The sequence below is a fragment of the Palaemon carinicauda genome, chromosome 17, assembly GCF_036898095.1.
Source record: "Palaemon carinicauda isolate YSFRI2023 chromosome 17, ASM3689809v2, whole genome shotgun sequence".
NCBI lineage: Eukaryota > Metazoa > Arthropoda > Malacostraca > Decapoda > Palaemonidae > Palaemon > Palaemon carinicauda.
The window spans coordinates 59,332,693-59,350,544 of NC_090741.1; the positions used below are offsets into that span (position 1 = coordinate 59,332,693).

Consider the following 17,852-nt stretch of genomic DNA (forward strand, 5'->3'; position numbering starts at 1 on the left):
GAATGATCTTCCTAATCGGGTAGTTGAATCAGTAGAACTTCAAAAGTTCAAAGTTGCAGCAAATGTTTTTATGTTGAGCAGGCTGTCATAAGTCTCTTTTTATAGATTATATATGAAAGATCTATTTTAATGCTGTTAATGTTCTTAGGAGATTTTATTTTAATTGTTTATTACTTTTCATATCGTTAATTTATGTCCTTATTTCCTTTCCTCACTGGGCTATTTTTCCCTGTTGGAGCTCTTGGGCTTATAGCTTCCAGCTTTTCCAACTAGGGCTGTATCTTATATAATAATAATAATAATAATAATAATAATAATAATAATAATAATAATAATAATAATAAAGAAAAAAATATAAAATTATAAGTTAACACAAATTTACGTTTATATTAACATTGAGGATAAGCAGATATTTAACATATCAAATATGAATTGAAATTTACGTTAACAGGAAAGTCTTTTTATATTAATATTTTTATCTAAAACTTTTTTTTCTTTATTCTTATTTTTCAAAACAGATCAAAACACTAAATTTATTGAACATTTATTACCGTTCCTTACAATTTTTATATTGTAAACATCAAAGGATCGAGATATTAAATGATAGAACCTAAAGTTCACATATCATGAGTCTGTTGGGTTTCTTAATTTTATTGCAAATATTTTTAAATGCTAAAAACGTTTTTTATGATAACAGTATGGATATTACAGTTTTCGTAACAGATAAGGCTTGGGATATGTAATTTACGACAGGTCATAAAAAGGTCTTCTTCTTCTTCTTCTTCTTCTTCTTCTTCTTTCCCACCGTTATCCCTACGTTAAGGGGTCGGTTTCCTGATACGCCCTCCAATACCATTGATCAAAGGCATGCTCTTCCACCAAACCTCTTCTCTCCATATCATCCTTCCCCTTATCTCTCCATTCAATTCTCTGCCTCCCTCTTGATCTTCTCCCCACCTACAGGTTCCTCCCAAGCTCTCCTCACTCCCTCCCTAGCATCCATCCTCAACACGTGCCCACACCATCTCAGTCGTGACACTTATCTCCTCAGTAATCTTTACTAAGCCTGCCATTCTTCGTGTTTCATCCTCTAATTTTTACTATACCTGCCATTCATCTTAATTCATAATTTTCCACTCTTTCAAACAGTGATATTCCCATAATCATCCTCATCACTTACATAAGCATTTCTTCCTCTTTTCATCTTAGAGCTCACACTTCTGATCTATACATTAACACTGCTCTTATTACTGCACTACAGATCTTGACTTTTACCTTAATTGACTTTTTCTTATCACATACTACTCCTGCTCCTTCACTCCAATTCCACCAGGACTTATTAATTACCTTGTAATGTCTGTATGAATGACTGAATTCACTATGAACTGATACAGATAGATAATTAGTTTTTTATAATAGTTAATGTGTCCTGAATAATGGAAAATATTGTTTGATTAATTTATTATCGTATATGTAACTAATACCCTTTTCTGAGTGGGGCTACCTTAACGTAATGAAAGCGTTTGTGTATCAACGTGATGATAGGGTTTGTGTATCACCATAATCAGCAAAGCTGTACTAGTCAGGGATACCTGTACTAGGTAGGATTGCTGTGAGCGATCAGACTAAAGTCCTCATCATCAACAATTCCTCACCTGGCCAGCGTCATGGTTAAAACTGGCCAAAACCCAGACATGACTAAGGACATGTCTGAGGCCTTTATTATTATTATTATTATTATTATTATTATTACTAGCCAAGATACAACCCTAGTTGGAAAAGCAAGATGCTATAAGCCCAAGGGCTCCAACAGGGAAAAATAGCCCAGTGAGGAAAGGAAATAAGTAAATGAATAATGAAGAGAATAAATTAACAATATATCATTCTAAATACAGTAACAGCGTCAAAGCAGATATGCCCTATATAAACTATTAACAATGTCAAAAACAGATATGTCATATATAAACTATAAAAAGACTCATGTCAGCCTGGTCAACATGGACCAGAAACGGCTGGATTTGTTGTTGTTGTTGTTGTTGTTGTTGTGAAACATTGACACGCTTCCATTAGTTGTATTTGCATATCGTAGTGTAAAAGGTTTGTGGTGGCCTAGTGGAAACGTCCCTGCCTGCCTCTGGACTGGTGTTCGAGACCCGCTCAAGCTCGATAGTTTCTTGTAGTGTCTGCAACTTTACCATCCTTGTGAGCTGGGAATCCGGGCTCTGTGGAGCCTACAGGTCTACCTGCTGAGTCATCAGCAGCCATTGCCTGCCCCATGCTGGTCCTAGCTTGGGCATTGATCATATAGTATGTATGGTCAGTAATTGGCGCATTGTCACCGTCCCTAGCCTATTCTATTCACAAGCTACCTTTAAACATAGATACTGTTTTTTTTCTTACTTGTTAGAATATTTTCTACTTAGTTTGCTCTCGTATCCATGTTGCTCCTTTTCTATCTCGGTGTTATTCAAATTATCACAGCTATTTAAACAAGTGTCGTACAACTATGTATATATATATATATATATATATATATATATATATATATATATGTGTGTGTGTGTGTGTGTGTGTGTGTGTGTGTGCGTCTGTGTGTATATATATATATATATAAATAAATTTCTACCTCATACTTGGGATCGAACGCTAGCCCCTTCTAATGAAAGGCCAGGTCGAAACCAACCATGCCACGAGAGCCCATAAAAGGAAATCTGAACCTGACACTAATCTAGCTGTCCGAGGATTTACCTGGTGAGACATCAGTCTCTTTACCAGCGAGTTTTACCAGATTTCCCCGGGCCACCACGTGACACAATTGGTAGTAATTCATTCAAATTACCCCTAATGAGTCAATATGCATAAATATCAACACAACATCGTGTTCAAATAGAAATAAATTTCTACCTCATACTTGGGATCGAACGCTAGCCCCTTCTAATGAAAGGCCAGGTCGAAACCAACCATGCCACGAGAGCCCATAAAAGGAAATCTGAACCTGACACTAATCTAGCTGTCCGAGGATTTACCTGGTGAGACATCAGTCTCTTTACCAGCGAGTTTTACCAGATTTCCCCGGGCCACCACGTGACACAATTGGTAGTAATTCATTCAAATTACCCCTAATGAGTCAATATGCATAAATATCAACACAACATCGTGTTCAAATAGAAATAAATTTCTACCTCATACTTGGGATCGAACGCTAGCCCCTTCTAATGAAAGGCCAGGTCGAAACCAACCATGCCACGAGAGCCCATAAAAGGAAATCTGAACCTGACACTAATCTAGCTGTCCGAGGATTTACCTGGTGAGACATCAGTCTCTTTACCAGCGAGTTTTACCAGATTTCCCCGGGCCACCACGTGACACAATTGGTAGTAATTCATTCAAATTACCCCTAATGAGTCAATATGCATAAATATCAACACAACATCGTGTTCAAATAGAAATAAATTTCTACCTCATACTTGGGATCGAACGCTAGCCCCTTCTAATGAAAGGCCAGGTCGAAACCAACCATGCCACGAGAGCCCATAAAAGGAAATCTGAACCTGACACTAATCTAGCTGTCCGAGGATTTACCTGGTGAGACATCAGTCTCTTTACCAGCGAGTTTTACCAGATTTCCCCGGGCCACCACGTGACACAATTGGTAGTAATTCATTCAAATTACCCCTAATGAGTCAATATGCATAAATATCAACACAACATCGTGTTCAAATAGAAATAAATTTCTACCTCATACTTGGGATCGAACGCTAGCCCCTTCTAATGAAAGGCCAGGTCGAAACCAACCATGCCACGAGAGCCCATAAAAGGAAATCTGAACCTGACACTAATCTAGCTGTCCGAGGATTTACCTGGTGAGACATCAGTCTCTTTACCAGCGAGTTTTACCAGATTTCCCCGGGCCACCACGTGACACAATTGGTAGTAATTCATTCAAATTACCCCTAATGAGTCAATATGCATAAATATCAACACAACATCGTGTTCAAATAGAAATAAATTTCTACCTCATACTTGGGATCGAACGCTAGCCCCTTCTAATGAAAGGCCAGGTCGAAACCAACCATGCCACGAGAGCCCATAAAAGGAAATCTGAACCTGACACTAATCTAGCTGTCCGAGGATTTACCTGGTGAGACATCAGTCTCTTTACCAGCGAGTTTTACCAGATTTCCCCGGGCCACCACGTGACACAATTGGTAGTAATTCATTCAAATTACCCCTAATGAGTCAATATGCATAAATATCAACACAACATCGTGTTCAAATAGAAATAAATTTCTACCTCATACTTGGGATCGAACGCTAGCCCCTTCTAATGAAAGGCCAGGTCGAAACCAACCATGCCACGAGAGCCCATAAAAGGAAATCTGAACCTGACACTAATCTAGCTGTCCGAGGATTTACCTGGTGAGACATCAGTCTCTTTACCAGCGAGTTTTACCAGATTTCCCAGATTTATGCATATTGACTCATTAGGGGTAATTTGAATGAATTACTACCAATTGTGTCACGTGGTGGCCCGGGGAAATCTGGTAAAACTCGCTGGTAAAGAGACTGATGTCTCACCAGGTAAATCCTCGGACAGCTAGATTAGTGTCAGGTTCAGATTTCCTTTTATGGGCTCTCGTGGCATGGTTGGTTTCGACCTGGCCTTTCATTAGAAGGGGCTAGCGTTCGATCCCAAGTATGAGGTAGAAATTTATTTCTATTTGAACACGATGTTGTGTTGATATTTATGCATATTGACTCATTAGGGGTAATTTGAATGAATTACTACCAATTGTGTCACGTGGTGGCCCGGGGAAATCTGGTAAAACTCGCTGGTAAAGAGACTGATGTCTCACCAGGTAAATCCTCGGACAGCTAGATTAGTGTCAGGTTCAGATTTCCTTTTATGGGCTCTCGTGGCATGGTTGGTTTCGACCTGGCCTTTCATTAGAAGGGGCTAGCGTTCGATCCCAAGTATGAGGTAGAAATTTATTTCTATTTGAACACGATGTTGTGTTGATATTTATGCATATATATATATATATATATATATATATATATATATATATATATATATATATATATATATTGTTCTTGTTGACCAAATATCTATTAGTAGTAGTAGTAGTAGTAGTAGTACTTGATAAGCTTCAACCCTAGCTGGAAAAGCAGGATGCTATAACCCACAGGGCTCCAACAGGGAAAATAGCCCTATATGGAAAGAAAACAAGGAAAAATAAAATATTTTGAAAACAGTGACCACATTGAAATAAATATTTCTTATATAAATTATAAAAACTAACAAAACAAAAGGAAGAGTAATAAGATAGAATAGTGTGCCCGAGTGTACCCTCAAGCAAGAGAACTCTAAACCAAGACAGTGGAAGACCATGGTAGTAGTAATAGTAGTAGTATTTCTACTATTGATATCAGTTACTAGCTCGTTGTCCTAGCAAATTTAGACAGCATTATGACTGCCATTTAATAGGCCAATCGACTTCGTTGAGATGCTGGAAAATGTGCTATGGTACATCTAACGGTACTAGGCTAATTCATACAGTACAACCCACCATGTCATACATCATCCCCCTGATAAGTAGGCCAAAGCAAGCAGTAAGTGTGATTGTATCACTAATATTAAATACTTAAGTGTGTTCACGAATGTAAACCTGGATATTTAACCCCATTTATGTGAAGCAGGCAGCGGAATTAGACCGTCCCGAATGGGTGCTGTGTAGCGTGTAGGGTGGCAAGGCAGCGCCGCAGAAGCAGGGTTGCCAAACGGCGAAATTTTAAGGCTAATGGTAGATTTCTGGGGCTAATGACAGAATTATGAGGCTAATTAGGGAATTCTACGGTTAATGATGGAATTCTGGGTCTAATGATGGAATTCTGGGTCTAATGGCGGAATTCTGGGGCTAATGACGGAAAAATAGGTCTAAATAGGTCCATCATTTCAATTTCAGATTTCTGTTTTACTCCGTCTGGGGCGAAAAATTATTTCCGCATCGTTATCAACGTTAAAAACATAGTTTTTGGGTTATAAATCTGTTTTATATTCATAATATGAAGTCTATGTTTTTATGTCGGTTGAACTGTATCGTATTTTGAACTAGAACTAACATAACAAATTATAGAAACTGTGAGAATACATTTGTCTCATGTGGCGGATGTTTTGATGTTTTTTCGGTACTACAGCTTATAAAGGCCGTTTACCTTATCATGCGGAAATCTTAGGAGGATCCAGTGGCAACACTCCTACAGTTGCTGACTAGCTATGGGGGAGGGCCGGGTTGGGGTATTGCCTCCCCCTGGGCTCCCCCTGGGGCTCATGGGTGTTGGGTGGGAAGAGATTTGGGGAGGGAAGTAATCAGGCTCACTCACTTTTAGGGATTTTCTTTCGAAGTGTTGCCAGATATGGGTATTTATCCCTAGATTTGGGGATTTTGTGTGTCTGATGGGGCTGTACAAATTTTCTATGAAGAAACAAAAATGAGTAAACCGTTATATTGTTGCAATAATTTACTTGCATCTATATGAAGTATAGTGAGTAATATCTATATTAGCAAAGCCTACGTGATCAGAAGAAAATATACTTGTGGAAATAGGGATTTTTGGATGGTTTTAGGGATTTTTATCATGAGTTTTGGGAATTTTTAGACTAACCCATCTGAATCGTTCGTTCGCTTTAGAGAGCCTTGCTTATAGCAAGACATGGGCTCTTGCCCTAAGGCACCCACCCCGGAAGAGGGAAAAGAGAGGAGATATAGGGATGATTATTCTACGCCATCCCTAAATCACTCATCTGTAGTTCTATAAGCATTAAAGCTTACTCAGCTTTAATTTTTAAGAAAAAATGTTGACTGTCGTTCTATAGATATATATTTTTCACCTTTTTACGTCTTATAAATTATAAATTTAGGGATGATTATTCTATAAATTAACCCTAAGTTACTTATTTATAGTAGTATAAGTAATAAATCTTACTAAGCTTGCATATTTTAGAAAAAAAAATTACTATTGTTTTATAAATATATATTTTTTAACTTTTTGTCTTATAAATTTTGAAAAAATTTTCTTACATTTTTAAATAAATTTGACAGAAATTTGCATTAAAATCTGAGGATGATATTACGAAATATAATGCCCGTATGTAGCCCAGACCCGAATCAAATCAATATAAGAGAGAAACACAGGTCTAACTAGACAGATGTCTTAAAGAATGACTAATTATAAGTCCAAGAAACAGGAGAGAAATTAAACTTAAATAATATGCGTTTTGTTGAGTCGATTCTCCTTTATGGAAGTAAAGTGTGAATATAAAATCAACTGGGCTAAGGATACTCGAAATATTGATGGCAGAGCCACCTCGTGGTAGGAATGGGTACTATATAGGGCAGTATATAGCTTTTCGATAGTATTATTATTATTATTATTATTATTATTGCTGTTGTTATTATTATTATTATTACTTGCTAAGCTACAACCCTAGTTGGAAAAGAAGGATGCTATAAGCCCAGGGGCTCCAATAGGGAAAATACCCCAGTGAGGAAAGGAAAATAAAATATTTTAAGAAGAGTAACAACATTAAAATAAATATCTCCTATATAAACTTTAAAAATCTTAACAAAACAATAGGAAGAGAAATAAGACAGAATAGTGTGCCAGAGTGTACCCTCAAGCAAGAGAACTCTAACCCAAGGCAGTGGAAGACCATGGTACGGAGGCTATGGCACTACCCAAGACTGGAGAACAATGGTTTGATTTTGGAGTGTCCTTCTCCTAGAAGAGCTGCTTACCATAGCTAAAGAGTAGAATTAGTAATTAGCTTAAGCTGGACTTAAACTCTCTGTGAGCAACATCTATGATAAGTCGAGCTATCGAGAAGGGGAACTATTTTAGATTTGTCACTTTTACTATAATTTAAGGGGCTGTTTTCCTGGTTCTATCACACAGGGGAGCCCTACGCAATACAGGACCTACAAGATCAATTTGTTGTATACAGTAAATGCTAAGGTATTTTGCATATCATACAGCATATTCGACGTTAATTACCAAATCCATATTATCGAAGAACTTGGGAACATGAAAGTCGTCAGTTTCCTCTTGAAAGCCCTAATATCTTCAGTCTTTCGGATGTCTAGTGGGAGCTTGTTGTAAAGTCTTGTGGTGGTCTGGTGGTAGCGTCCTTGCCTCGTGATTGCCAGACTGGGGTTCGAGTCCCGCTCAAACTCGTTAGTTCCTTTGGTCACTGCAACCTCCCCATCCTTGTGAGCTAAGAATGAGAGGTTTGGGGGTAGCCTATAGGTCTATCTGCTGAGTCATCAGCAGCCATTGACTGGCCCTCCTTGGTCCTAGCTTGGGTGGAGCGGGGCTTGGGCGCTGATCATATGTAATATGGTCAGTCCCTAGACCTTGGCCTGCTTGATAGGGCAATGTCACTGTCCCTTGCCTCTGCCATTTATGAGTAGCATTTAAAACTTCAAGCTATTCTCGTGTCTACACGATTCGTTGGCTGCACGGTGTGTAACAATTCTCTTTATAGTACAAATATTGATACAGTAAAATACACATAGCTTGCATGAATGAGAGAAATCATGTAATATTTTGATTTATCTAATTATATAAAGAATATATTTATGATATTAATAACTATATAAATAACGAAAGACTAAGCATATGTCTGCTTAAAAAAGGGGTTTGTGATAATGTTATCAGTAGCTTATCGGCAGAATATGGCCTGATAAGCAAGATTACAGGTCAAGTACCTTGGGTAGTGCCATAGTCTCTGTACCATAGTCTTCCACTGTCTATGATTAGAGTTCTCTTGCTTGAGGGTACACTCAAGCACGCTATTATTATATTCATTTCCTTATTTCCTTTCCTCGTTGTGTTATTTTCCTTGTTGGGGCCCATGTGGTTATAGCATCTTGCTTTTCCAACTAGGGTTTTAGCTTAGGTAGTAGTAGTAGTAGTAGTAGTAGTAGTAGTAGTAGTAGTAACAACAACAACAACAACAATGATAATAATAGTGCCATAGCCTCTGCACTATGGTCTTCCACGATTCTGGGGTAGAGTTACCTTGCTTGAGGATACACTCAGACACGCTATTCTATGTTTTCTCGTTTCATATCCTCACTGGGCTATTTTTCCCAGTGGAGCTTGGCTAATAATGATAATAATGATAATAATAATAAAACAGGAATTGGGGATCCAAGCCAATGTTGCACTCCACATCACAAGAGTAAAATTATAATAAAAAAATGAGAAAACATGGCTGATTGCCAATCACTCTGAGTTAACAGGAACTAAAACAATAATTAAGAACGAAAGTGGGTCCCGAAGGTTTTGTTACCTTGTAAGAAATCACAAGGATTTCGGCTGCTTGAGAAACTGGAAGTCGGATAATGTGTCAAGTTTTTACGTGATAGATTTGCAGGCCGAGAAGTACTTATTTCCTCAGAAAAGATGAAATGGTAGAAATTTAGTAGATTTGAGAATAAAGCCCTCAGAAGGGTATTGGGAATTGAATGGCAGGACAGTACTAGAAATGAAACTATAAGAGAGATTACTATAGTCGATTTCTTTTAATGAGGCGCATTTGCACTGACGCGCAGGGGTGTCCTTTTAGCTCGGAAATGTTTCCTGATCGCTGATTGGTTGGACAAAATAATCATAACCAATCAGCTAGTAGGGCACTTTTCCGAGCTAAAAGGGCACCATTGCGAGTCGGTGCAAATGCGCCTCATTAAAAATATGACTACAGAGGCCCATATATGGATGAGATCCTGGTTTGGGGTAGATGGAGATGGTTTGGGCATGCTTTTCGCACTCCCCCAAGAGAGATTAGTTCATCAAACATTCAGCTGGGCTCCACAAGGCACTAGAAGAGTTGGTAGACTAAGACCTACATGGCTGAGGACTATGAAGTGCGAAGTACATGATGAATGGAGGAGTATTGAATTAAAAGCTCAAGATAGAGACGACTGGCGAAATCTAACCGAGGCCCTTTGCGTCCATAGGCGTAGGAGGAGATGATGAAAATATAGTATTTAAATGCAAGTTGGCTTAGCTGAGAATACTCAGCCATATAACTGGCTAAAAGAGAAATAACTTAGTGTAGATTTCAGTATTATTGTCAGGCTGGGAGGAACGTAGAGAGTAAAGGTCCCATTTTTTTTTTTTTTTCATTTGTTGATGTCGGCTACCCCCCAAAATTGGGGGAAGTGCCTTGGTATATGTATGTATGTATGTATGTATGTATGTATTATTATTATTATTATTATTAGCTAAGATATAACCCTAGTTGGAAAAGCAAGATGCTAAAAGCCCAACCGCTCCAACAGGGAAAAATACCCCAGAGAGGAAAGGAAATAAGAAAACAAATAAACGACACAAGAAGTAATGAAAAATTAGAATAAAATATTTTTAAAATATTATCAACCTTAAAACAGATATTTGATATATAAACTGTTCAACATACAAACATTTGCTGCGAGTTTGAACTTTTGAAGTTCTACTGATTCAACTACCTACAGTATATTAGGAAGATCATTCCACAACTTGGTCACAGCTGGAATAAAACTTCTAGAATACGGTGTAGTATTGAGCCTCACGATGGAGAAGACCTGACTATTAGAATTAACTGCATACCTAGTATTACGAACAGGATGGAACTGTCCGGGAAGGTATATAGAATGCATTATATAGACCCCGGGTGACTCAACCTTGGTACCAAGGTCTATAGACCTTGTTTGGTTCCATAGGCCTAGGACCTCCGGAAAAAGTTATTCATGTTATCTTTAGTTCAGCCCTGAGTGGAATAGTCACATACCAAGACCGCAGATGTCACACTAAACAAGTTTTTTTTTTCTTTTTAAATAGTTGTTTAAATGTCAAGTCGCCTTAATTTACCTTTTTCCTTTTATGCAATATTATTAAAAGTTATTATAGTCTTTATAGTCTGTTTTCCTTCTGTTTACTAGTTGCATGTGTTGCTGAAACTTGTTTATTTACGTATATTTTTGTGTGGTTAGCCTACAGATATGGTTGACTTTTCTTGTAACTGAAAACGTACATACACACACACACACACACACACATATATATATATATATATATATATATACATATATATATATATATATATATATATATATATATATTATGTATATATACATACACATATATATACATTGTGTGTAATATATGTATATATATATATATATATATATATATTACACACAATGTATATATATGTGTATGTATATATACATAATATATATATATATATATATATATTATGTATATATACATACACATATATATACATTGTGTGTAATATATATATATATATATATATATATATATATATATATATTATGTATATATACATACACATATATATACATTGTGTGTAATATATATATATATATATATATATATATATATATATATTACACACAATGTATATATATGTGTATGTATATATACATAATATATATATATATATATATATATATATATATATACATATATATATATATAAATATATATTATGTATATATACATACACATACATATACATTGTGTGTAATATATATATATATATATATATATATATATATTATACACAATGTATATGTATGTGTATGTATATATACATAATATATATATATATACATATATATATATATGTATATATATATATATATTATGTATATATACATACACATATATATACATTGTGTGTAATATATATATATATATATATATATATATATATATATATATATATTACACACAATGTATATATATGTGTATGTATATATACATAATATATATATATATATATATATATATATACATATATATATATATATATATATATTATGTATATATACATACACATATATATACATTGTGTGTAATATATATATATATATATATATATATATTATGTATATATACATACACATATATATACATTGTGTGTAATATATATATATATATATATATATATATATATATATATATATATATATATTACACACAATGTATATATATGTGTATGTATATATACATAATATATATATATATATATATATATATATATATATATTATGTATATATACATACACATACATATACATTGTGTGTAATATATATATATATATATATATATATATATATATATATATATTACACACAATGTATATATATGTGTATGTATATATACATAATATATATATATATATATATATATATATATACATACATATATATATATATATATATTATGTATATATACATACACATACATATACATTGTGTGTAATATATATATATATATATATATATATATATATATATATATATAAAGGCAAGTTATCTTTTGCTTTGACTAGGTTTTGCTTCAGCCATTTATCATATGAAGTAAAAGGCATTAGTGTCATTAACTCAAAAATTAAAATGTAATAAAAATCCTATGCAAAGGTTCAGAAATGGTGAAAAGTTAAAAAAAAAACTGTTGGTTCATATTGCTTTTGTTAATATTAATTTTTCTGCCATTTTCGCACACTGCTCTTGGATTTTATCATTCTCTGGGCAAAATGGTTGTTTTTACTCATTTTGATAATCTTTTAAAATGCAGCAATATTTCTAAGAACCAAGTACAGTATTCTATAGAGCCCTTACATCTGAGGATTTAACATAACGCCCAAACAACATCAACAATAAATGTAGCTGTTTCTAGTCCATTGCAGGACAAAGGCCTCATGTCTAGGTTGGCCAGTTTTCATCACCACATTGGCCAGTGCGGATTGGTGATGGGGGGAGGCATTAGTCTAATCGCTCACAGTAAACCAACCTAGTAAGGGTGACTCTGACTAGTAAAGTTTGGCTAATCATGGAGACACACAAACCCTTTCACCACGCTAAGTTATCCCTACTCAGAAAAGACCCTTCATAAATATAATGACATAAAATGCAATTCTGTAGTTTGATTACTTTTGTTGTTTTTTAAACAATTATGTAATATTTTATCAACATTGTTATTCTATTTTTGCAATTATCTTGCTTTTCAGCAGATAGGCTCACGCCATAGCTCCCTAGAAAGTCACTACAGGCCCGGTAGTGACTTCTACCATCATCTGCCACCCCGCCAACCACCTAGGCCTAGGCCTTCCCAAGACCGGCACAAACACGGGTCCTCTGTGATTGATAAGGAGAATGTGTTTTACAATAACATCTACTCTGGAAGACCACAGGGGAATGGATTGATGAAGAGACCCTATTCTAAGAATATGACTAGAGTTACACGTCAGTTGTGTTCTTTAAGTTTTTTAAGTTTTGTTGATAAAGTTGCTAACAGTAGGCGTATCCTTCCATTTAAACATTGATACATATATTTTCGTACGTGTATATATATGCATAAGTAGATAGATAATATAAAACAAAAGATCAAGTCCAGATTTATGAAAAACAAAGTAATATGATATTCTCTATGACGAAAAAAAAGATAAATTATATATTTTTTACAACTACATCTACTCAGTAGAATCAGATTATTTCAAACATCTATTAAACCATCGACTCACGAAGCTTCTCTTAGCCACAATTCATTCTCAGTTTGTGTAGCAACTATCATAGTACAACCGGAAGTACGAATAAGCATATTTTCATAGACTTACACAGAATTATGTATCACTGTATTTCTGTTACAGATATTGAAGCCGAATGCCAAGATGACTTCATGAGAATTCAGGTCCAGTTCAACGGAACATTCACTGGTCTTATATACTCATCCGGTAAGTTGTTATTATTATTATTATTATTATTATTATTATTATTATTATTACTTGCTAAACTACAACCCTAGTTGGAAAAGCAAAATGCTGTAAGCCCAGGAACTCCAACAAGGAAAATAGCCCAGTGAGGAAAGAAAACAAGTGAAAATAAAATATTTTAAGAACAGTAACAACATTAAAATAAATATTTCCTGTATAAACTTTAAAAACTATAACAAAACAAGAGGAAGAGAAATAAGATAGAATAGTGTACCCGAGTGTACCTTTAAGCAAGAGAACTCTAACCCAAGACAGTGGAAGACCATGGTACAGAGGCTATGGCACTACCCAAGACTAGAGAACAATGGTGTCCTCCTAGAAGAGCTGCTTACCATAGCTAAAGTCTCTTCTACCCTTACCAAGAGGAAAGTAGCCACTGAACAATTACAGTGCAGTAGTTAAACCAATGAGAGAAGAAGAATTGTTTGGTAATCTCAGTATTGTACTCTAGAAGTTTTATTCCAGCTGTGACCAGCTTGTGGAATGATCTTCTTTATCGAGTAGTTGAATCGATAGAACTTCAAAAGTTCAAACTTGCAGCAAAGGATTTTATGTTGAACAGGCTGACATAAGTCTCTTTATAGTTTATAAACGAACTATCTGTTTTAAGGTTACTGTTTTTAAAATATTATATTTTAATTGTTCGTTACATCTCTTATCGTTTATCTATTTCCTTATTTCCTTTCCTCACTGGGCTATTTTTCCCTCAGGCTTATAGCATCCTGCTTTTCCAACTATGGTTGTGGCTTAGCTGATAATAATAATAATAATAATAATAATAATAATAATAGAAACTGCAGGACAAATGCCTCAGACATGTCCTTCCACTCTCGTCTATTTATGGACTTTCTATACCAGCCTATACCCCCAAACTTTCTTAGTTCGTTAATCCATCTTCTTCTCTTCCTTCCCGTTGCTTCGTTTGCAATCTCTTAGGACTCATTCTGTTATTCTTAATATCCATCTATCATCTATTATTCTCATTATATGTCCTGCCCATGTCCATTAATTTTTCTTACAAGATGTCAGAATATTCTCTACTTTAGTTTCCTCTCGTATTCATTTTATTTTTCTGTCGTTTAGTGTTATTCCCAGGGTATATATACTTTATATATATATATATATATATATATATATATATATATATATATATATATATATATTTATGTATATATATATATATATATATTTATATTATATATATATTTATACATAGGTATATATACCGTATTTATGTATATATATACTTTATATATAGTATACTGTATATATATATATATATATATATATATATACATACTTTATATATAATATACTGTATATATATATATATATATATATATATATATATATATATATATATATGTGTGTGTGTGTGTGTGTATGTATATATATATATGTATATATACACAAATATACATACTTTATATATAATATACTCTATTTATATATATATATATATATATATATATATATATATATATATATATATATATATACATATATATGTATGTATACTGTATATATACAGTATATATATATATATATATATATATATATATATATATATATATATGTATATATACACATATATATACATACTTTATATATAATATACTCTCTCTCTCTCTCTCTCTCTCTCTCTCTCTCATATATATATATATATATATATATATATATATATATATATATATATATATATATATATATATATATACTTACTGTGTATATATATGTGTATGTATACTGTATTTGAATATTTCCTTGTAGGTTATGCCTACGACGGAGACTGCATTTACGTCAACGGCTCCGGCCGACCGGTCTACGATTTCTTCATCCAGCTGAACCGTTGTGGAACGCTGAGCGGAAACGAAAAAGGGCGGGAAGACGTTCGGGGAAGAACGCCCACGGTAAGTGTATACCATTACGCCCACTTTTGTTTTTCTTTGTGGCCGGTTCACCAAGGACCAAAATAACGTCATTTCGCAGTGGCGGGTAGCATAGGTCTAATTTTTACTTCTCGGGATATCATCGGTCTACTGATAGTGGTATGATGATAGTTGGATGGCAGCATAGGTCTAATTTTTACTGCTCGGGATATCATCGGTCTACTGATAGTGGTATGATGATAGTTGGATGGCAGCATAGGTCTAATTTTTACTGCTCGGGATATCATCGGTCTACTGATAGTGGTATGATGATAGTTGGATGGCAGCATAGGTCTAATTTTTACTGCTCGGGATATCATCGGTCTACTGATAGTGGTATGATGATAGTTGGATGGCAGCATAGGCCTAATTTTAATTCTCGGGATATCATCGGTCTACTGATAGTGGTATGATGATAGTTGGATGGAGTAGAGGTCTACTGTGGACCACTCGACTTGCCAACAGAGATAGTTATTAGTGGAGTTAGTAAGAGAAGGAGTTAATTCTCGAACGTCAAGATATATTAACATAATCATTACTATACGCAAAAGTAAGAAAAAGAAGAAGAGGAAATAATATATTAGACACTAACTTTGAAGGAATAAGAAATAAGATATATAGGATTAAGGTGGAAATTCCAAAGAATATGCCTATTAAGGTTAATTTCCAAAGCATAGGCCTAGTAGAAAGAGAAAAACGATAAGTCATGCAATTTCAGGTAGGCAATTTCAGAAATTTGTAAACTATTTTTAGTATTAATTGCTAAGCTACAACCCTAGTTGGAAAAGCAGAATGCTATAAGCTCAAGGGCTCCAACAAGGAAAATAGCCCAGTGAGGAAAGGAAACAAGGTAATAAAATGCGAGAGAAGTTTAGGAACAATAATAACATTGAAATAAATCTTTCATACATAATCTTTAAGAACTCTAACCCAAGACAGTGGAAAACCATGGTACGGAGGCTATGGCACTGCCCAAGCCTAAAGAATAACTGGTGTCTTAGCTATTGCTAATTATTAGTTTTATTATTACGTCCTAAGCTATAACCCTAGTTGGAAAAGCAAGATGCTATAAGCCCAGGGGCCCCAACAGGGAAACTAGCCCAGTGAGGAAATGAAACAAGAAAAAATAAAATAGTTTAAGAACAGTAACAACGTTAAAATAAATATTCTCTATATAAACTATAAAAACTTTAACAAATCAAGAGGAAGAGAAATAATGTAGAATAGTGTGTCCGAGTGTATCCTCAAGCAAGACAACTCTAACCCAAGAAACCGTGGAAGACCATGGTACAGAGGATATGGCACTACGCAAGACTAGAGAACAGTGGTTTGATTTTGGAGTATCCTTCTCCTAGAAGAGCTGCTTACCATAGCTAAAGAGTCTCTTCTACCCTTACCAAGAGGAAAGTAGCCACTGAACAATTATATTGCAGTAGTTAACCCCTTGAGTGAAGAAGAATTGTTTTGTTATCTCAGTGTTGTCATGTGTATGAGGAGAGAGGCGAATGTATAAATAATAGATCAGACAATTCGGTGTATGTGTAGGCAAAAGAAAATGAGTCAACCAAAGAGGGATCCAATGTAGTGCTATGTGGCCAGTCAAAGGATCCAACATTTTCTTGTTTTCTTTCCTCACTGGGCTATTTCCCTCAATGAAGCCCTTTGGCTTATAGCATCCTGTTTTTCCAACTAGGGTTGTAGCATCCTGCTTTTCCAACTAGGGTTGCAGCATCCTGCTTTTCCAACTAGGGTTGCAGCATCCTGCTTTTCCAACTAGCGTTGCAGCATCCTGCTTTTCCAACTAGGGTTGCAGCATCCTGCTTTTCCAACTAGCGTTGCAGCATCCTGCTTTTCCAACTAGGGTTGCAGCATCCTGCTTTTCCAACTAGGGTTGCAGCATCCCGCTTTTCCAACTAGGGTTGCAGCATCCTGCTTTTCCAACTAGGGTTGCAGCATCCCGCTTTTCCAACTAGGGTTGCAGCATCCCGCTTTTCCAACTAGGGTTGCAGCATCCCGCTTTTCCAACTAGGGTTGTAGCATCCCGCTTTTCCAACTAGGGTTGTAGCATCCTGCTTTT

General features: G+C 34.9%; 1 protein-coding gene across 1 annotated transcript in view; it reads left to right on the plus strand.

The window, feature by feature from the left end:
- LOC137656794 (uncharacterized) overlaps positions 1-17,852 on the plus strand; it is a 41,203-nt gene that overhangs the window by 16,652 nt on the left and 6,699 nt on the right. Inside the window, exons 5-7 of the mRNA XM_068391092.1 lie at positions 13,086-13,320; positions 13,725-13,808; positions 15,618-15,757. Of these exons, the coding sequence (XP_068247193.1) occupies positions 13,086-13,320; positions 13,725-13,808; positions 15,618-15,757 (459 nt within the window). The remainder of the gene's footprint in view (positions 1-13,085; positions 13,321-13,724; positions 13,809-15,617; positions 15,758-17,852) is intronic.